We start from the raw sequence: 22,327 nt of genomic DNA on the forward strand, positions 1-22,327 counted from the left end.
ATTTCATCAGGCTATCTACCACAAACCCCATATTGCTCTTTTGGTTGGCCACTGCTAGGTCAGATTTCATCAGTACATATATGAAACTGGGATTGTTTTTTGTTCCAGTGTGTATCACTTTACATTTACTTACACTGAAGCTCATTTGCCATTTACAGCCCATCCTTCCAGTTTGATGAGATTCCTTCAGGGTTCTTAACTAGAATGGCAGAAGGGCCTTTTTCTACCTAAGCAAACACATTACCCATCTGAAATATTGCAGTACTATTTCTAGCCTTTTGTTACTGAGCAGCATTATTGTAAAGACTACTGGGATAATCCATGTGATGTACTGCACGAATCCTAAGTAATCTGGTAATTATTGGGAAGGATAACAAACTATGGCTCCAGTCCTCCATGACCCAGTGTAGCATAGTAATTTTGCATGTAATTTTGCATGAACTACACTATGCTGAGTTATTTACTATTCCCTGGACCTACTCTAGAACTGGCCAACCACAGTCATTGTGTCTGGAGGAGAGCAGTGGGAATCACAGGTGTCTGGCTTTGTCTCTGTAGCCAGATGCAAAGCAATTTCATTGTCTATTGAGGGTTGCCAGGATCCTCCAGAGGTCTCAGAAGATAAAATAATGGGGGGTGGTTCTGGCTATCGGCTAGTTTATGTCCTCATTGTAAGACTCTTCTGAATTTCACCTGATCTCCTCCAGACATGAATGGCTGTAGATAGGGAGTTTGGGCAAATTTATGATAGGTTGGTGAGGGGAGAGGATTGTTACTATAGATGGAGAGAAGGAATATTGATCTCAGCAGCAATAAAACAGACACACACAGGGGTAGCATTAATTTGTACCGGTGTATGCTACTTATAGGAGATGTCTGTATGTGGGTTACTATCTATTGGTGGGAAATGTCATACTGATCCCATAAACCTACTGAGAGTCACACCTCTTAGTGCTTCAGTGCTGAATTTTAATGGCACAACAACAAAATTTGTCTATTTTTGCCTTAAACCAAAGGTCTTTAAATCCAGTTGTTAATCCCCAACTAAAATAAACCCACTGCATCAATGGAATTTACATAAATGTTAACTTACTATGTTGTTGTTGATTCTCTGAGAGTATTCTTGGTGGAAACTGGAAACTGGATGTAGGCCAAACTGTGCTATCTGCATCTTTTTAATTTTTTTGGTCAAATCAGAGTTTTCTGTGACGCTGAAATTTGGCAATAGGCATGTGGCTGTGTATGTGACATGGGAAATGGGAAAGACGGAGGCATATATGGCCTAATCATAGCATATCCCACCAACATTCTTCCAAACTTTTAAGTGGCTTCTGAGCTTTCATTAAATAAGCAACCTTTTCAAGCTTAATCTTTTCCACATTACAAAGAGCTAGTGTGTGTGCGTTTTCATGTAAAGCGATCCAATGGCAAATTCCATTTCTGAATGCTCCAGTTACAAACATGCAGTCCGAATACTGGCAAAACCACCTCTGAGTATTCCTTGCTTAAGAAAACACTATGAAATTCATGGGGTCACCATAAGTCAACAGGTGACTTGACACACAGAAAGAAACTAAAAATTCCATGGTAAGAAGTGTGTGGCATTAGATCTGATTTCTCACCTCTTTCTACCTTTCAGTTTCGTGTCAGGTCTTTGCTGCAACCATCTCAGTTTGGGGGTCAAGCTTGTACTGAGCAAATGTCAGACCGACGGCCATGTTTCCCAACAAAACTGTGCAAAATGGAGGAGGTGAACTGTGGTAATAAGATACAGTGTGACAATGGTAATTTCTGCTTTATAACTTCTGTGGGCCAAACTGATGTGCACATAGACACTTTGTTGAATTTTTGGTATATTAACATATATTAAGGTAATGAACAGTTTTGCTGTGTTTTGTTTTGTTTCAGCTGAGTTTAACACTGTCAGCAAGAGACACAGAAAATGCTTCTCATTAACTATAATTATTGCATATACTCATGTATAAGTCTAGAAATTTTACTCTAAAAATTGACTCTAAAAACCAGAGTCGACCTATCCACAGGTCAATATAAGTGCTGTACTTTAATGCTTATTTTAAAAAAGGAACCATCTCCTGTTGAAAGACAAGAGCGTAATCTGTCCTGGAAGCACTGATCTGCCTCTGCTCTCTCATCCAGCCAGCTTTTAGTGTGAACACAAACAATTATGCATGCTGGAATTTTCTAAGGGGCTCAGCAGATGGCCCCTAAGGCCCCTTTCCTCACCGGCTCTCAGCATGTGAATGCTCAGCCCTACTGCAGCCCTAGTTTTGGAGCAGGCTGGCATAAAGTGCCCATCTGTACACCCTCTGACTGCGCAACAAGATGAAATTGAGAGTTATCACAAGAATGCACAATGAGATTGAAAACTGGCAAGTTATATGATAACTGCTGTGTTCTACAACAAATGAGGGAAGAAATTGTCTCCAAGAAGCAGAACATAGATCAGAGGTGGAGTTTTTCAGACAAATGCTGAAGAGTAATGGCAGCCAATGAAGAAACTGTTATCTTTCACATTTTCCTTTCTATTATATCTAATGCCTACTGTGGAAGAGTTTTCAGTTTAATGCAGAGTTTATATATATATATATATATATATATATATATATATATATATATATATATTTACACAAAAATATGATATATACAATATACAAATATGAATACCAAACAAATACAAACATATTACACAACAAAACACGAATACATTAAACATACATGCTTATTCGTTACCGTTTAAAATTCTCTTCAAGTACTTCCAGCACCCATTATGGTACAGTGCAGAGTTTCAATACTTCTTTTAAAAGGAAAAAAGAAAGAACCCAGATCTGCTAAAAACAGCAAGAGGCCAGCTGAAATATAAATATTAAAAGCAGAAGCTGAAGATAAGTCAAGCCCAGCTTTAAGACAAAAACAAAACATTGCATTTCAAGTATTTTAGTGTGAAAGTATCACAGCAGTTATCATATAATTTGGCAGTTTCAGTCTCATTGTGGAGTGTTGTGAAAGCCACCTACCTGCCAAGAGAGTGACCAAAAAGGTGTACATTAGTTGTTATCATAGGAAATTCTCCTCATAATTTAATTGTGGATTCTCCCAATATTCTCAGTATTTTATAAACTTTTTTTTTTACAACTGCAATGAAAAGATATGCAGAAAAAAAAGAGAACATTTAGAAAAGAAAGCACATAAAATAAAATAAAATAAAATAAAATAAAATAAGTGAACAAACTAAAAAACCAGGAAGAATGTTCTGGCTTCTAAAGGTCTAGATTTCCGAGATTAGGTTTAAAGAAAAAGCAAAATAAAGAGGTATATTGGATCTGTAAATTTAGAGAGGTAAACCAACATGTGAGGCCTTAATACCCTAAAGGTACCAGATCCCATCTGATCTTGGAAACTAAACAGGGTCAGACTTGCTTAGTACTTGGATTGGAAACCCCCAATTAATACCAGGTGTTGGTGGCTATGGTGCAGTACAGACCGCGTAAATGCGGTGTACTCCTGGCAATACTAGGGTTAGGGACCACGCGGCAACCACATGGTCCTAGTACGGAGTGGCAGCATAACAATGGCAGTGTCCCGTGTACATGGACACCACCATTGTGACGTAAGCACCATGCAGCATCCACATAGCCCCGCATATCGCTTACATGACGTGACATCCGCCCTGTGGCACAAAAAGAACCCAGTTTTTCTGGGTTCTTTTTACTCCAGAGGGAAGCCATGTGGTTTGGTAGTTGCAGCTTCCCTCTGGAGGGAATTAGACCGCCAGCAGGCCGCCCCTTTAGGGCAGACTATACCGTGCCTAAATTTCAGTGGAAAGAACTGTCAAATGATCTTGAGGATTTCTTGCCTAGGAAAACCCTATGCAATTCATGGAGTTGCCATAAATCAACAAGGGACTTGAAGGCATGCACACACATACACACACAGAAAGCAACATGTAGAAAATCCATCGCAGACCTTTTAGCAACCAGGAGAAAGTCAACCTCCTGTCAATTTGATGTTCCTTTTCATTTGTTTTTTAAAATTAGCTTGCCCCTGATTGTGGGAGATCTTTTGTACACAATGCTGTTAGTGGGAATAACTACACTATTGTCATGTCACCAAAACAGGTCGCTGCATTGCCAAGAAACTAAGATGTAACGGAGACAATGACTGTGGAGACAATTCAGACGAAAGGAATTGCAGGAGTGTGAAGTCTGTGTGTAACAGGAGATTCATCAGCCTACCCAGTGTGCAACTTCTGGGCCATGGGTATGTTGTTTCTGCTTGGAAATAATAATAATAATAATAATAATAATAATAATAATAATAATAATTTATTTATTTATATCCTGCCCCTCTACAAGATGCAATTGGGGTGGCTTACAAAGATTAAAAAACATGTATTCCAAAACCCTCAATCCCCCTCTTAAAATACAATAAACGATATAAGAGTTAAAAAATAATCATATACAGAAAACTATAGACCATGACTAATGTGCGGTCGGAGATCTTAGAATTCTTCTGATGGTCGGAGAAACTATTTGGGAAAGGTTCCATCTTTATAGCTTTTTTAAAGCTGTTTAGGGTGGTAATATGACAGATCTCATCCAGCAGGCCATTCCACAATCTGGGCGCGAGAGCTGAGAAAGTCCTTTGGGAGGTCATGCATAGCCTTGTTTAATAAGGCTGTAGCAAATTCCTCCCTGAGGATCTAAGACTTCCCATTAGCAGTTAAATTTAGGGGCTGACAGAAAGTAAATCAAGATGGCTCCTTGAGCCAATGGATCCATTACTTTGGGGTAGTAAATCCACACTGAGATCACATTTGCACTACAGAAATAATACTGTTTGACACTACTTTCATGGCTCAGTTCTTTGGAATTTTGGGATCTATAGTTTAGTGAGATATTCGGCCTTTTCTGTCAGAGAGCTCTGGTGCCACAGGAAACTACAAATCCCAGAATTCCACAGCATTGAGCCATGGCAGTTAAAGTGATATCACTCAAAGCGGTATCACTCCCAGAATTTCTTGAGAACTGTTGCCCTAAAATGTAATGTTCCTAAGCTATAAAACAGCCAATATAAAGTGCTCTGTAGCTGTCTTATTAGAATTTACTTTATTATATTTTATTTGTAATTCTGTATTTCTCCTAATGTGGGAGTCAAGGCAGCTTCCAACAAGGTTAAAACAAAATAGAGATAAAAACCTGATGAGAAAGTTAAAAATTAAGCAATATATCAGGTTAATACACCATTAATTTTAAAAGTATAAAATCAGTTAAATATGCAACAATAAAGAAAAAATTCAGCACAGTCTCCCTCCTCATTAAAAAGACCTTCATTAAACAATGAAAGATCAAATGTCAGTTTAAATATAAGGTGTTCCCCTGCCAGTGAAAGCAAAGTAAAAACAGGACCATTCTAGATTCCATTGGAAGGGAACTCCACAGCCTGTAATCAATTACTGAGAAAGCCTTCTCCCATATTCTCACCAAACAGGCCTGTGATGGTGGTGGGACCAAGAAGCTTATCAGATGAACCTTAAACCTGGCTGCAGCCGAGATGCGGGATGGAGGTGGGGATTATTGCATGCTAAATTGCTGCCTAATCATCACCCGGCATCAGCCCGGGTCCAAGCCGGGTCCCAGCTGTGAGCACTTTTTCGAAGTCGGAAGCTTTCTGGCTCCAAAAGTGTTGGTGGAGTGTGGCTGAGACCCATGGTTGGTGGTGATTAGGCAGTGATTTAACATGCAAGAATCCCCACTTCCATCCCATGTTCCGGCTGCAGCCCAGGAGGCTTGAGACGGTTTTAACATTCATCTGGTAAGCTCCCAAGAGAAAGCCTTTTCCTGAGCATCTCAAAGAATACCTGTAGGTAGATTCCTATGGGAGATACGATGTTCAGATATTTGGAAATAAACCACATAGGGCTTTATAGGTCAGAACCAGCACTCTGGACTGTGCAGAGAAATTAACCATTAGCCAATGAAGTTGTTTATTCAAGGGAATTATATGTTCCATGGATGGGAGACCACCAAGTAATATAGAGGCAATGCTAGGAAAGGATTTATTTATTTTTATTTCACTCATTTCCAGGATTTATATCCCATCTTTCTCCCACAATAGGATTCAAGGCGGGTTACAATATATTAAAAAGGCAAAGCTAAAACATTGATTACAAAAGTTAAAAAATAAATTAAATACTACTAACATTAAATCATAAAATAAAAACAGCATCATTTGAAACAGTATCATAAAATAAAAACAGCATCATTTGAAACATTAACATAGCACACCAAATTATATTTTTATATAGGATCCTGCCTGAAATATCAGAGAGCTCCAGGCTGAATCAATAGCCCCTGTTCAGAAGCAGCATCTTAATTTCATCTTAATTCTTTTTTTTAATTACAACTTCCATTCTAGATACCATGCTCTGGCAGATGACACCCGAGGAGAAGTCCTTGACAATTCTTTCAATGGAGGGCAGTGTATCCTTGTGAAGAGTGAAAACAATAGGACTACATTTCGTGTGCCTGAAAATCTTGAGTCAGTCAGCTTTCAGGTGATTGGCAAAGCCATCCAAAGCATCACCAATAAAATTGGACAATGGGGCAATTCAAAGCAATTTTACAAGATCACTTGGATGTAGGGAGAGATAGAATACCATCTGTTACTCTTTTCCTGTCTGAAAAGGGGGTTTCCTGAAACTCAAAAAAATGTCAGCAAGGATGTAGGCAGACATGAGGCTGCTGTGAGATTCTTTGCATTTTTGGAAGTATTTGTCTGTGCAGAAATATATTTTCTTCCCAGAATTCTGTTTTCTATACATAGGAAAACCATGTACATTTCTGCATGAAATTTTCTGCCAAAAAAAAAAATGTTTTCCTGCACAGAAAATATTTCTTGACCAGAGAAATTTTGGTTATTTCTTCTCAGAAAGTTTGTTTTCTACACAGGGAAAAAGTGTTGTTGTTTTTTTCTTCTTCGCAAATTCTTCCCAGTGTGCATATAGCAATTGGGAGCTGCGCAGAAATGTTCATGTTCTTGTCCAGTGATGAGAATGCTTCTGGAATAACTCATTCTCACTTGTAAGGATTAAGAACACAAAAGATGTCTACCATTATCAATAAAATAAAATGTGTGTTGGGGGGATATGATGAAATTTTGCAAAACGAGTTTCTATTTCTAGAGGGATATGAGAAAGAGAAGTCCCAGATGTATTCTCAGAAAATGTCTTCCAAGAAATTTTCTCTCGGCTTGTCATTTGTCTGGATTGAGCATCTTTCTTCCCTGAGTTCTCTGAAATGTTGAACTGTAGGATTGTAGAGAGATGTTTGCAATATCCGGAAGTCATTATAGTGAGTTGAGGGAAAACAGCTTTAGGGAAGGGCTAGGAGACTATCTCTCCTCCAGCTTTCAGAAAGTTTGCGTTGTGCTTTTGAGCTTACTTTATGAGTGAGAAAAGACCGAGAGTGTTCTTGTTTTGTTTGTTCTTTCTATTACATACCTCTTCATTATTCTTGGTCTGATCCAAAGGAGAGAAATGATCTCATGACACCTCTCTCTGGGGTTCAATTGAAGCATGGGAATCTGGAGAGCTTGCCAGCTGCCAGAGAAATTGTTGTATGGTGAAAGGCAGAGGACTCATGCACACTCATTGGCAACTCAAAACTGAGATAAACACAGGAGCCCCCAAATCTCACCCACGAGGAGTTTTTTTCTTCTTTGAACATCTTTTCCAAAACAAGCTCTTTTCTATAATATTGAACAGGGATGGTTTTGTTTTTTTTAACAAGAAAACAAATTTTCAGAACATCATTGGAAACAACCGGTATTATATGATCCTCTAAACTGCTGATGAATTGAAATTACAGCGACTTGAAATTTTATCACACATGGCCTTTAAATCAGCATAAAAGTTTAAGAGTGCTTTTGGCTATCATACAACACCATATCTTTCTTGCTCATCACAGCCTTGTCTTCAAAGCATGATTAGCCTGCACCTTGTCATTGATGGAAAGACCCATCAATAAGCTCCCAATAGAGATAGCCCTCGGTTGCATTAAGTTGCTTCTAATAATAATAATAATAATAATAATAATAGGATTTATTTATATTCCGCCCAATCACTGGGAATCTGAGCGGTTTACAACAGAGGGAATAATAGACAGTTCCCTGCCCACAGGCTTACAATCTAAAAGACACGACACAAAAGGAGAAGGGAATGGTGAGGGAGGGAGGGGATCAGGTCCAGCATTCTTCTCTCCCTCTGAGGCCTGGACCAAGGCAGATGGACCGGAGGAAGGGCTTGTCTTCTTCCAGGCAGGCCTGGTGGAGCTAGCCTGCCTCTCTCTCCCTCAAGATGGTGGATGAAGGGAGGGCTTGTCTTCTTCCAGGCAGGCTTCTGTAGTAGTTCTGGGATTGTGCAGTCATGTGGTGTCAGTGTGTCCTCTTTTCCCCTGTCCTCCTTGACTTCACTATACAAGAACAGCCATTTTTTGTTGTTTTATTTTTGTACTTTCTTTGTTTGTTGTTCTTGATGCTAAACTACATTCACATAACTCTGGAACTGAGTTTAAACACAACAGATTAAAAAAAACCCACACAAATGTAAGGCATGCTGTATGAGACTTAGGGTAAGGAGATCAGGTTAAGAAGGGTAGAAGAGAGTGTGAGGAGCCAACAATGACCCAGAGGTGCTAATGGAGGGATGTGCCAAAGGAGTGTTCCCAATGCAGTATGTAGGGACTTCCCTTCATTCACATGACTGTGGTGAGAGCAGGGTTTGTGTGTGATAAAGTCCTTACCTCAGGGGTAGGCAACCTATGGCCCGTGGGCCGAATCCGGCCCGGCGAGGCCTTGGGACTGGCCCCAGCCTGGTCCTGCTGCCAATTGCCGCCGGGGCCTTTGGCCTATCAGGAGGAGGCAGGCAAGTGGGGGCAAGGGGGGCAATTGTCTATAGAAGCCTCAGAAACATGCATTTATATTAACATTTTTTAAAAATCAACAATTTTTTCGTGTGTCCTCCATTTTTAAAAAGAAGTGTCCTCCATTTGAAAATTTTGCCCTACATTTGTCCTGGTTTATTTATTTATATAATTCCCCCCCCCCCCCCCCCAGCTGTCTGAGGGACAGCAACCAGGCCCCTGGGTCAAAAAGGTTGCCTACCCCTGCTTTACCTAAAGATAACTGGCAAATTTGTAGCAGATATTTGAGACTTCCAAATTTATAGGCCAGTCTCTTAGCTGCTATGCTACATCAGCCTTCATATATATAGCCCTGAATCCTATTGCCCTAACTAGAGTAGAAACATTGAACAATTGTTGAATGGTGAATGATTGCTGAATGGCGAATCAATACTAATGCAAAACCCATTGATTCAGGATGCCTACTCTTGTGTACTATATGGTTTGAAAAACTATAATTTCCTCAAAGCACATTAGTTCTGTTCCAGCTTCTGTCTAAATCTATGATGATGGCTCTAAATGGATGAACGGGGGTGGGGGGGGTTGTGTCTAGTGCATACCCTGGCCATCTCCCCCCAGTCTCTAACTGTTCTGCATTAAGTAAGGTGATCTGAAAGGGCACAAATAGATTGCAAGTAGGGTGATAAAAAGTAGGGAGATCTCTGTTGTGAGCAGGGTTTAGGGGGAAATGGATTACAACTCTCAAAATTCCCCAACCAGCCCAGCCAATGGGAATTCTGGAAGCTGTAGTTCAAAAAAAGTAATACTTCCATACACTTCTTTATTTCTTGTATTGGTAGTAAACATTCCTCTATAAAACATAAAACATTCCTCCAAAACTTTTTGCTCTATATGGTAAAATTGGAAACTTAAAAACTGGGGACACAAGGGGGCACACGGAAATGCCCAAACAGGCATTTATATTTAAAATAACTGGATAAAAAGCTTTAGGTGCCAGTTGCCTTTATTTCAACTGTTTCTTCAGTCTCAAAACATCATTAAAGTAATATTGTTTGACAGGTGAGAAATCAAGAAGATGATGTGAAAGCACAGTACTACACAGATTTAACGTCCATGATACGATCTCACACCGAACAAAGCTCTTCTGTGGGAAGTGACAGACGTTCTTCTGGATTACCAGTTTTCTGGGGTTCAAGATCAAATTCAGTGTCGACATCATCTCATGCCTTCCAGGAAGCCATTAAAGCATCCCATAAGATGGTAAGAACATGTTGCTATGGATGCAGTTAGCTTCCACATTGGAACCTTAGTCCTTGTTTTTCATTAGATGTGTTAGGACAGTCAACTGTCAGTTGCTAAAATGGAATTATTTTGAGAAAGAGGGGTGGCAAAGCATAGTAATGACATTTGTTATTTTTATTTTGTCTTGTTTGGAAGAGTTCCAACTTCATTAGGATTCATAAGGTGATTGCGGTTTCAAACTTCACAGTGAAACAGTCAGACTTGCAGATTTCTGGTGTTTTCCTGAAGGCCCTTAACAGCCTGCCTCTAGAGTACAACTATGCTCTCTACAGTCGGATATTTGATGACTTTGGCACTCATTACTACACATCTGGTTCACTGGGAGGAATATATGACCTTCTTTACCAGTATAATGAAGAGGAGACAAAAAATTCAGGTGTGTGTCTACCTGAGGACTCCAATGGATGCAGCAAATATGTGAGGAGGTTGCAGGATATGTTGCTGTAGCTCTAGGGATTTAAATATATATATATCCAAATGGCATTTCTGTTGTCCTGGACTATTTTCTGGAAATTCCCAACTCCAGCTGCAATATTTTATTCCCAACCTCAAGTGAGCTTCTTTTTAATTCCAAGACACATCAGAACAATATGTTCCCTTCTTCTCTTTCTTTTTTAATTTTTAAAAGAGTTATAGTCCATCAGTGAAATAGCACTTTTGCAATATACCTCCAAATGAAAAAGGAATTCCAAAAGATTTTTTCCTTCTTCAAACCATGGGACTATCTCAGCAAAACCATGCACCATTAAAAACAATTGGAAGTGCACATTCAAGAAATATCTCCAAACAGACCACAGAAAGCATGGAATACATGGACTGAGAAGCAACAATCACCCAACTGCAGCAAAGCATTGTGGTCTAGCTCTTTGTCTTTTCTTTACATTTTCTTTAAATTTCCTTAAACCAATCAGAAAGAGCCTGTGTCTTGAGAAGGGAACTAGGGCTGCATCTACACCCAAGAATTAATGTATTTTGACACTGTTTTAACTGCCATAACTCAATGCTATGGAATTCTGGGATTTCTAATTTTGTGAACTATTTAGCCTCCTCTGTTAGAGTGCTCTGGTGCCACAACAAACTACAAATCCTAATATTCCATAGGAGTAGAACCATGACAGTTAAAATGGTGTCAAACTGCATTTATTCTGCAGTGTGACAGCAACTTAGGATGTACAGCAAGCAATAAAGTATGTAGGCTTTCCAGGGATGCTGAGACCAACTGCTTAGAAATCAAGAGATTAAAGAACTATAAGGCCAAAGATTCCTCACTGTTGAATTAGAAGAATTAATGTGATTCTGTATGATTTTCATGTACAATGGAGTCCAGGGTAGAAAATTGTCCCTTGAGCCTCTGAAGATGCCCACTCAAATGGCAACCCTAAAGTGAACTCTTTTCTGCTTTTTTCTGGTTGAATGTTTTCCAGGTTTAACACAAGAACAAATGGAAAGCTGTACGCGAACAGAAACACGAAAGTATGTTTTCTTCTTTTCGTGGACAGAACATCATGTGGACTGTTCCCGCAGTAAAATGACAGAAAGCTATGAAGGTGCATATCTATTTTCAGGACTCCCTATATTTTTGTACTGATGATGTCTAAATCTAATCAAACTTTCTCTCTCTCTACAATCCAATTCCATTTGGACAAGAAGGATTTTCAAATTCATGAGGAAAGTGATTATGGCTGCAGATCCATACACATTTTCTAGGAATATGACTGTTGAACCCAACAGGACTTACTTCAGGGTAATCTTGGATAGTAGATGGTAGATGGGGATCTATGGTCGTTTATAAGCTACTGATAGATCCCTAGATAGTCAGTGTGGTATAATGGTTTGAGCATTGGACTACAACTCTGGAGATCAGGGTTCACTTCCCTGTTCAGCCATGGAAATCCACTGGGTGACCTTCAGCAAGACATACGCTCTCAGTTCCAGAAACCCCCATTACAGGTTTGCCTTAGAAATGACTTGAAGGCACACAGCAATAACAACAATAGATCCCTAGGTAAATTTCAGTAGACTCTATGAGTTTCTGATTATCAATTGTCCAGTGATATAACACACACACACACAAAACCAGATTCCTTCCCATCAGGAAAAGAATTAGTTCTCCCCCCCCCCCCCCCCCATGTCAGCAGTGGCAAGCTGGCTAGATTGTTTTAATGTAGTTGTAAATTTTAATGTAATTGTAATGATTGCTTTTCTGTTGATGTTTTATAATGTTGTACACCGCCCTGATTATATAGAAGGGTGGTATAGAAATAAAATTTTTATTATTTATTTATTATTATCAAATTAAGGTGCTGAAATGAAAAATGCTTGGGTATAAATCAAGAGTGGGCAAAGCTTGGGGAAGATATTTTTATAAATTACAGTTTCTATACTCTCATATTCTGACTGTGAGATTATGGAAGTTTTTGCCCCAAATAAATGGAAGCTCTGGAGTGGGCTTGTGGGTGAAAAAACTGTGAGCTCAGTGCATTTGTTGTCCATCTTAGGTTCCATGTTGAAGTCATCTGAACGGTCTATTTCCCTGGTAAAGGGTGGACGAGCACAGTATGCTGCAGCTCTAGCCTGGGAGAAAAAAGGATCTTTTCCAGGACAAACCATCTTTAGTGACTGGCTAGAATCAACCAAGGAAAATCCCACTGTTGTTGACTTTGAGGTAAGAAATAAAAAGTAAAATAGCAGTGGAAACAAGAGAAAACAGAACTTTTTGTGATAGTAAGACAGCGCCTCTCTCAGAGGAAAAGAAATGAGACCCTTACTTATTTTAAAATACGTTAATTTATTTTAAATGATTAATTGCTTTTGTAAACCCCGACTTCTCCTATTTGGGTGACTGGCTGCTACTTTTGTTGGGGGATTCTTGAAGTTGTGGTCCAGAAAACTATTTTAAAAGCTCTGAACAGAAGATGCTAATAACTTAATTACATAGAATCATAGAGTTGGAAGAGGCCCAAGGGCCATCCCGTCCAACCCCCTGCTATGCAGGAACACAGAATCAAAATGTCCCTGACAGATGGCCATCCAGTCTCTCTTTAAAAACCTCCAAAGAAGAAGACTCCACCCCTCTCTGAGGCAGTGTATTCCACTGCCAAACAGCTCTTACCATCAGGAAGATCATCCTAATGTTTAGATGGAAACTCATTTCCTCTACCTATAGGTATGGGTAAAAATTTCATTTCCATAAAATTTTCCCCAGATATGCAGATTTCTTCATAACAAGGATGCAAAATAAGAATGTAAGGTACTAAATTTCCACAATGGTGAGAATGTGTGCTCCTGTGAGGCAAGAGGTTATCCTGGCAGCAGCATTGCTGCCTAGTAGGACTTCCCACGTCAGACAGGTTTTAACAGAGGAGCCAAACTAAATGGCCAGCAGCAGTAGTGGGTTGACACTGGTGGAGGATGTCTCAGAGGCAGCAGCAGTGGCACCATCGGTAATACTTGTTAGTGCTATGCAGAGGAAAACATAGTAAATCCCGTTTGAATGTCTTTTACAAAAATTCTTTGAGGAAACAATTGAAAATGAAACAGGAGATAGTGCCAGAAGATGACACGTCCAAGTTAGATGGCATTCAATAATGAGGCACAACAGAGGACAACTACCAGTAGCACTGTGGCTAATGACGCAACTGGACTGTAGACTGTGGCTGAATTTGATATAAGAGACAGAAAACAAAACAGGAATCAAAACAAGAGGAAATAGAAGTTTCTTGTGCCCCCCCTCTCCCTGTAGAAAAATATTTGTTTGTCTATATGTTCATTTATTTAAAGTAAGCCATTACTTTTGTAATCCTCAACTCCTCCTATTCCATCTGATCTCTGGGGCTTGCTGGATGCTAATTTTGTTAGTGAATTCTATGAGTTGTGTTCCAAAAATGTATGAAAAAGTAACCTCTGAACAGAAGACACATGTGTTACCTTGGTTGCAGGAATATGGGTAAAAATTAATTTCTGTTAAGTCTTCATATTTGGGATGGGAGAGAACCTGAAGTGTGTATGCAGGGGAACCTAATAGAATGATGTCTTGGAGGCCAAGGCTTGTAATATATTGCTTTGAAAAGCCTGCATTTGAATCTTTGTACAATTGATCATGTTCCTGTTGAATTAGGTTTGCCACATTATGACCTATGTAACAGGCAGGAACAACATTCTTTTCTCCATGCTCAGTAATAGCTGGGCCTATTATTTATTATTTTATTATTTATTTAGGTATTTATATCCCGCCCTTCAGCCCTAATGGCTCTCAGGGCGGCTTACATTTAATTTTGAATTTGGTGACTGTAAATAGGGGGAAATATTTGTTTTTCAGAGAGTGAAAGCAAAGCTGACAGATTTTCTCTTTCCAGAGAGTTGAAACAGGGATTTGCTTGCTTTAGGAAGACCTCATTTGAGAGCCTAGTATGATTCTTTCTTAGGTGGCTCCCATTCTGGATTTGGTGAAGAACTTCCCATGTGCCGTGACAAAGCGCCATAATCTCAGGAAAGCCTTTTTTGAATATATGACCAGATATGACCCTTGCCATTGTGCCCCATGTCCCAACAATGGTCAGCCTGTTTTATCTGGAACCGAATGCCTCTGTGTATGCAAAGCTGGAACCTATGGCAGTAACTGTGAGAGAAGAGCTCCAGATTACACATCAGGTACTTCTGATAATATTATAAGTACAGTATGCTCCATCTTGACAGAGTTTCTTGGGATAGTCTGGGTTAGAATCATAGAATCATAGAGTTGGAAGAGGCAAGTCTATTATATGTGGTGAACAAAAACAGCAACATCAACATGGAGCAAATTCGTGTTAATCAGAAACTCACTGAATGGGATAAGAGTCCTCCTATTTATATCACTGGTCTTCAGACATGACAGCAAAAGTATCTTTTGTTTTGGAACCTAGATGCAGTAGATGGCTACTGGAGTTGCTGGTCTGCATGGAGTTCATGCGATGCAGCTTTTAAGAGGCAAAGGACTCGACTGTGTAACAATCCCCAACCTATGAATGGAGGAAAACCCTGTGAAGGAAAAGGGGAAGAGGAAGAAGAGTGTTTTATTTCATTGTTTGCAGACCAGTAAGATTCTTTTGGGGAATGGGTGGAGAATCTTTGGTTCTTCAGATATTTTTGACTACACCACCTATTGGGTGAGAATGATGGATGTCCGAAGACATCCTTTAAAACATCTGAAGAGTCAAAAGTTTCCCACATGTGTTTTATATGGTTTCTCTAAACTTGATAATATGGCACCGCCAGTGTTCATTGACTACTTGTGTTCCCTTTTTCCATGATACCACTGGTTGATGATTTCCCAACTTTTGTATGACCTTTTTTCTCCTTTCTAAAAGGCTAAGATGTCTCTCCTAAGCCTTAGTTACTGACAGTAAGAGCTTTGAGTTAAAACTTGATGAACTCTTTGGTCTTACCCTTTTGGCTTGGCACTACCTTCTCTAAAGTCTCCCCAAATTAGGCATAGGCCCTTATCTGCTTACTTTGAAGTGACAAAGAAAATGAAGTTCAGTTGCATGCTACCCTACAGGTCTTATTCATTAAGAATTTTTCTTAACAAAATCATAACAGGAAACTCTTAATTTTCAGAGGAGCTGTTTGTGTAAATGATAATGAAGGTGTAAAAGAGGTAGACCTACATGAAGTTGATCCTGAATCTGGATGTGTGACTCCGACACCCCCAGAAAATGGATTCATCAGGGTGAGGAGCATTTCATAAGCTGCAGAATATTTTGACAAGGTTTTAGGTGGAATGAAACTTTATGTTTGTGGAAGAACTTAGTATCAGTCCTGGAATGCCACTTCATACTCTCAGTATAAGGAATTTTTAAAATGGTCTTATCTACCTATGTGTCCTATAATGAGCCAGAACATGATAACCAGAAGTCAACTTAATTTGCTAGTCTCTTGTGATCTTGTGATAGCAAACCAAACAATTATTTCTCTAAAAACCCTGGGCCTCAAGGTCCATGAAACTGTGGCCTGTTACAGACTGCCAAAATAAAGCTGCTTCGGGTCTCTTTGGAGGTATGCTGTTTAAATGATGCATACATCCTAAGAATCCGGAAGCTGCACCAAAGCTTCACTCCAGTGCTTAGGAATGGAGTGTGGCTTTGGTGCGACCTCCAGACTCTTAGGACCCATGCATCATTTAAATAGCATACCTCCAAAGAGACCTGAAGCAGCTTTATTTTGGCAGTCTGTAACAGGCCTGTGTTTTGTATGAATGAATATTCCATTAAATTTACTCTGTCTTAATTGCAGAATGAGAAAAGAGACTATTCCATTGGAGAAGAAGTGGAAGTTGTCTGTCTGAGTGGCTACAATCTTGTAGGATATCCATTCTTTAGGTGCCTGCCAGACAAAACATGGATGCAACACACTGTTGAGTGCCAACGTAAGAAACAGCAGAAGAAAAAGTGATGTAAATAATAGGAATGAAATCCTTTCTCTATAGCATTCTTCCTCAAACTGTTGTCATTGCTACAATGAAAACATTGTGGGGGTTGTAGCCTATAATATTTAGAAAACAGATTAGAGAGACCGTTATATAAGAATAAATCTCAGGAGGAATAAATGGTAAAACTTTGGCTTGTCTGTCTACTTCAAATGGATCAAGTACTATGTATTCTTTGATAGCAAGCACTGTGCATTCAATCAGAGCTTGGGAAAGTTACATTTTGGACTACAGTTCTCAAAATCTGGGGAATTATAGGAGTGTAAGTCCAAAGAGCAACTTTTCCAAGCTCTATGTTTTCCAAACCTTTCATTCAAGTGCTGTAGACATTCTAGTCCTACACATTTTAATCTGTTTCCAGCTGCTTTCTTTGGAAGATCATTCAATAGTTAGCACGATTTGATCAATGAAAGTTGAAAGTGGCCTTCTTTCAAATGTGAGAATCATGAATGTCAATGCAGCTGTGTTCCTGCTAATTCCAATGCTGCTTTGGAAATAGCTCCACATTATATGGAAGCCAGTGTTGAGTGGTGGTCAGTTTGCCAGGTGTTGAGTTTACTATTGGCTTTTTTGCCACTTTTCTTGAAACTGTTCTAGATTGTATGGGAGCTCTGTTGGGGACAGGCTTGAGTGTCCATTAACCCAGTGATTCTCAAACTGTGAGCTGGGACCCACAGAGGGGGCGCGAGAGTTGCTAGGGAGGAGGCGCAAGACTTAGAGGCCTTGATCCTTTTTCCTCCTCCTTCTTCTCGGCTTTCCAAACCTTTTCTGTCCTAGAGGGAAAGAAACAGGCAAAGAGGGAGGAAGAGAATGAGGAGAAATATTTCTCTTTTTTATTTAATTTTTTATAGTATTTCCATAAACAAATATCTTCCTACATTCTATTACATACTATTACATTTTAACACATTATTTTATATACCCCTCAGTGCTCCCCTTCCCCGGAGCCATTGAGGAGAAATATTTCTTTATAAAATGTTAAAATATGAATATATATGAATGTGTGACACTAACACTAAAGCAACAAAATGTTTTTTTACTCATATACTATGTTGAGGGGTTTGTATGTGTGATGACTGCATATAGATGTAAAGGGGGTCACAAAAGTAAAAAGTATGAGAACGATCGTGTTAACTCCAGTACAATTCAAAACAGCTGTAATAGAAGTGGCCTTTTTCATTTGCTCGGCAGTAAATGAATTTTTACCCCTGTGGTAACTGATCTACCAGCTGTCCCCAAGTTGTAACACTTACTAGGACCAAAGAGACCCATACATAAAGCTGATCTCATAAGCGCTCTCCCTCTCTCTCTCGCTTCTGAACAAATCTTGCCAAGAAAACCCTGTGATCGACTTCCCTTAGTGGTGCCATAACTTAGAAACATTTGAAGATACACAATAACAACAAGGGACATGGCGCAAACTAGCCTGTTTCCTCCTGTGTATAAAAACTGATGGCTTCATACGGATAAATAAAGTTAGAGGGATTTGTTCCTTTAAAAAAAAAAAAAAAGGTGAATGCTATAAGCCACTGGACAGTAGTAGAATCCATGACAGAATATGAGGCAGCATTAGACACTGCATGAACCAACATTTGAATTGTGGAATCTACCTTCTTCTCCATTTATTGATGACATAATTTTTTTAAAAAAACTTAAAAATTGCAATTACACCACAAAATAAGTGACGTGATCCCTCATTAAGTTACAAATTGTAATATAACTTAGCTATATCTTCTTTAGTGATGGGAAAGAAATGAATTACAAATAACTCATGAAATGTAAATAGTTATTTCCAAGCGCTGAGTTTTATCCTGATACTGTTTTAATTCATTACTGAATTTGCTATATTGTATATTCTGTATTCTGTATTGTATGGTAGATAATTGTTTTCTTAACGAGTGATATAAAAATGTTACAGATAAATGTAAATCATAATATGTTGCTTATGCTCATGAGTTGACATCTCTCTCTTTTAAACTCCAGCATCAGTTTGCTCCAGACCATCCCTTTCCAATGCCATCAGAATCTCCCCATTTAAAATAGACTACAAGAGAGGGGATGGCATCCAGCTGAGTTGTTCAAATGGATATACTCTTACTGGCCCAAAGAGCTACACCTGTGGAAATGATCTTTCCTGGAACCCACCTATTTCAGGATCACTTACTTGCAAACAGAGTATGTACCTACCAAACTCGGTTTCAACACTCATAACATTCTGCTTGTTGTCTGTTTCCTACCTGTAGAATTATTTTTTATGCTATTTTATACTAAAGGCTCAGAAGCTTATAACACACTACATGTTGAAAATTTGTGGCGGGCCAAAGAGAGATTGGGATCTATTGATCGCTATTTGAATTATTTCCACAGTTGTGAGGGTTTTGTGACTCATAATTGCTTAAAACAGAGGTGGGCAACCTTCCTTTTTCTGCAGAGCGTGAAAAAATGGCCATGCTGGCAGGAGGATTCTGGGAGCTGTAGTCCAAAAAAGTAATTTTTCCAAAATGCAGGAAAGATAGCTCAGTCTTGACAGGGAAGTGTACTGATCATTTGCAGAAGGCCTTTGAAAATGGGCCAAGGACTACATGAAATGAAGCCAAGTTCCAGATGTAGCTCACCTTTGGCAGCAAGACCAAAAAGTATATCCCTCCTCTAATTCAGCTAAGAAGTGAACAGAATAACCAGAAATGGATGCCTATGTGAAAAGATTGCAAAAATTAGCTTTTATACTTGAAGGGGCCTAATTTACTGCTTCCCTTGCCCCCAGGTACTACTTCATATTTCACCAGTTGATGGGCCTTGAGGTTGTAGTAGAAAGCTAGCAATAGAACCCTCCCAGCTTTTACACTTGATCTTAGCCAAAAGGCTGAGAAACGGCTCTTGCTTTAATTCATGTATGCACAAATTGTCAGTGTGAAGGTGAATACAGCCCACCAGCATAATCTGTGGCTACACGAAGGCTCAGTTAAGTTTACATCGCTGCCTGCCTGAGAGTGTAAATACAGGGTTGCTAAGCTTCTTAGGCTGCAGTTATACTGCAAAATGAATGCAGTTTTACATCGCTATAACTGCCATGGCTCATGGGAGTTGCAGCTTTGTGATATATTTAGTCTTCTCTGTGAGAGAATTGTTACCAATACAAATTACAAATTTCAGGATTTCATAGGACAGAGCCATGACAGTTAAACCAATGTCAAACTGCATTAATTGTGCAGATAGCAGCCTTGGATTTTGCCTTCAACATGGTGGACTCAGAGTTCAGAAAAATTACTTTTTGGATTAAAACTCCCAGAATCCCATACTTATAATATCTTCATCCTTAATCTTGATCCAACAATTTGTACCCCAACTCAAAGACTTTTTCAGAATTCCCCCAGCTAATATGGTCACTGACCATGCTGTGTAAGGAACTCTGGAATTTTTTTTGTCCCAGAAGTAATTTTTCCAAGCTCTGAATATGATACAATTTTTGCAGTTCTGTTCAAATTGGGGCAAAAATATGAGCACCACCTTCTAAAGTTGGTCGTTTCTTCCTTGCAAATACCTAAATTCTACTCCTTTACAAGACGAGGAAATTTCACACATCTGTTTAGCGGATAATCTTGTATCAATGAACTGCCATTGTGTGATTCTTGCTTAATAATAATAATAATAACAACAGCTATTATACTTCTTCTTCTTCCAGCTGAGCAATCTCATCTCCGAGGCAATTGCAGCCTCGGACAAAAGGAGGTGGAGTCCCAATGTGTCTGTATGTCACCTGAGGAAGACTGTGAGTAAGTAAGAATGATGAAACAAATGTTGTGCAAGTATTGTGGCCTGCCAGTTACTTGACAATGTCTTTCTTCTAGCCAGGTAACAGAAACTGGAGAGTAAATGAATCTGTGGAGAGTCCGACAATTCATTAGTAGAAGCTTGCATGGATCTCAATTTGATCCAGAGTGTATCTGTTAATTCTAGGCAGAGATATTCAGCCCAATCATTCTGACAAGTTTCTATGGAGTTGAGCTAAGTGTGTAGCCATCTGCTGCCCCTAGTAATGCCTTTGGGAATAGTGCTATACCAGGGGCAGGGAGATGAGAGTTATGGGGCACATTTAGGCCCATCCCCACTGCCACTAGCACTGCCAAATTTAACTGCTGCACCACTGAATGGAGATTATCAGACGGGAAAAGGAAGTTCTTGTCCCATCCTTCCCGTGCGATCACAGGAAGGACTTTCACATGATGTTGGGCTTATCCAGACATTGTCCCATCCAGGAAGTACAAGTGACAGCAATCGCACAAAAAACTTTCATATTATTTCACACTGATACTGTCATTGTCCCATCACTGTAGTGGAATTGTCCTGGCATTTTGTATTAACAGGAGTTTGAGTTAATACAATTCCACTTCAGTGACAGGATGACAGAATCAGTGCTACGTGTATGAAAGGCTTTTGTACAATTGCAGCCATGAACAGGATAAGGATGGCAGAGCAGTCCTGACACAGTTCCATCCCCATATGATAAAAGTCTAAACTATCCTTTAAAAATGACAACTAAAACATAATACTTTAACATTTTTGTGTGTGTGTTTTAAAAATCAAGTAAAGGGAATTAAACAGCAGCAAATGAGATGTAATAAAGCAAAATAGCCAGGAGGAAAACATGTCAAATTCAGATAGTCCCATACAAAAACATCTTTCTTTCTTTCTTTCTTTCTTTCTTTCTTTCTTTCTTTCTTTCCTAGCCTACCTTTCTCTCATTACAGAACCCAAAGAGGTTTACAATAATTTAAAACAAAACTTAAAATAACACACCAAACAATTCTATTTCAAAAACACATGATTAAAACTGTATAAAACACACTTAAGACATAACTTGGAAAAGATAAAACCACAACACACCTCTTCCAAACACTCTTCTGCCACATGGTTTAAGAATCAAACCCCCTTTTGCCACATGGTTCTAGGAAATTCCCACCACTACCATATCTGAAATATATTACAATATATTATTCTTTGGAGTATGCCCCATTGAGTTTAATGTGACTTCTTCCCAGGAACTACAGTCTTATCTGCTACAGAATTGCAGTCTTTACAATTCAGGTGGCTGCAAAGTGGACAAAATGCTGGCTTCTCTTTATGGAGTCCATCAGTGATGTTGAAGGTAACATTAAATTATGAGCACCATTGCAATCACTAGTTGTTGAATACTGGTAGTTACTGGAATGCCAACTATAAAAGAGTCACAGAACATTGGAAACCTAAGTGATGGAGCCAGTGAAAGTGCACTATTTTAACATGGACAACAAACACTTGGATCTCATTATCTCTAAACCCTAACTTTTATCTCTTGACAGTCTTGACATGGAAGATATCTGTGTCCTGCATACTGCATCCAAAGAAGCCTTTACAAAATCGAGCTGCCAATACCTGGCCAACAGGTGCAGGGGTGATGAGCAGTTCCATTTCCTCCATTCTGGATCTTGCCGCAATGATGCCAACTTAAACTGGGCCATTGAGCGGGCAATTCTTTCAGCAAACAGCACAAGGAAAAAGCTCTGCAGTTATGATGTATGTTATGATTGGGAAACATGTTCAGGTAGGTCTTTTGCACACTAAACTCTTTGATATAAAAGAGCAA

The 22,327-nt window shown here is 39.2% G+C and overlaps 1 protein-coding gene across 3 annotated transcripts in view; it reads left to right on the forward strand.

Moving 5' to 3' along the window:
• LOC149324081 (complement component C6-like) overlaps positions 1-22,327 on the forward strand; it is a 44,312-nt gene that overhangs the window by 8,170 nt on the left and 13,815 nt on the right. The window contains exons 4-17 of one of the 3 annotated variants that reach the window (XM_089496134.1): positions 1,640-1,784; positions 4,137-4,278; positions 6,436-6,574; positions 9,999-10,199; positions 10,377-10,617; positions 11,666-11,788; positions 12,740-12,906; positions 14,666-14,891; positions 15,143-15,314; positions 15,837-15,948; positions 16,512-16,644; positions 18,688-18,879; positions 20,387-20,477; positions 22,044-22,285. In XM_089496134.1, coding sequence (XP_089352260.1) covers positions 1,640-1,784; positions 4,137-4,278; positions 6,436-6,574; positions 9,999-10,199; positions 10,377-10,617; positions 11,666-11,788; positions 12,740-12,906; positions 14,666-14,891; positions 15,143-15,314; positions 15,837-15,948; positions 16,512-16,644; positions 18,688-18,879; positions 20,387-20,477; positions 22,044-22,285 — 2,326 coding nt within the window. Of the gene's footprint in view, positions 1-1,639; positions 1,785-4,136; positions 4,279-6,435; positions 6,575-9,998; positions 10,200-10,376; positions 10,618-11,665; positions 11,789-12,739; positions 12,907-14,665; positions 14,892-15,142; positions 15,315-15,836; positions 15,949-16,511; positions 16,645-18,687; positions 18,880-20,386; positions 20,478-21,743; positions 21,766-22,043; positions 22,286-22,327 lie in introns of those variants that run through there. The other 2 variants (XM_089496143.1, XM_089496153.1) reach the window with 2 other exon arrangements.

This window comes from Sceloporus occidentalis, unplaced genomic scaffold (genome assembly GCF_023333645.1).
Source record: "Sceloporus occidentalis isolate IW3139 unplaced genomic scaffold, rSceOcc1.0.p SCAF_1, whole genome shotgun sequence".
Classification (NCBI taxonomy): Eukaryota; Metazoa; Chordata; class Lepidosauria; order Squamata; family Phrynosomatidae; genus Sceloporus; species Sceloporus occidentalis.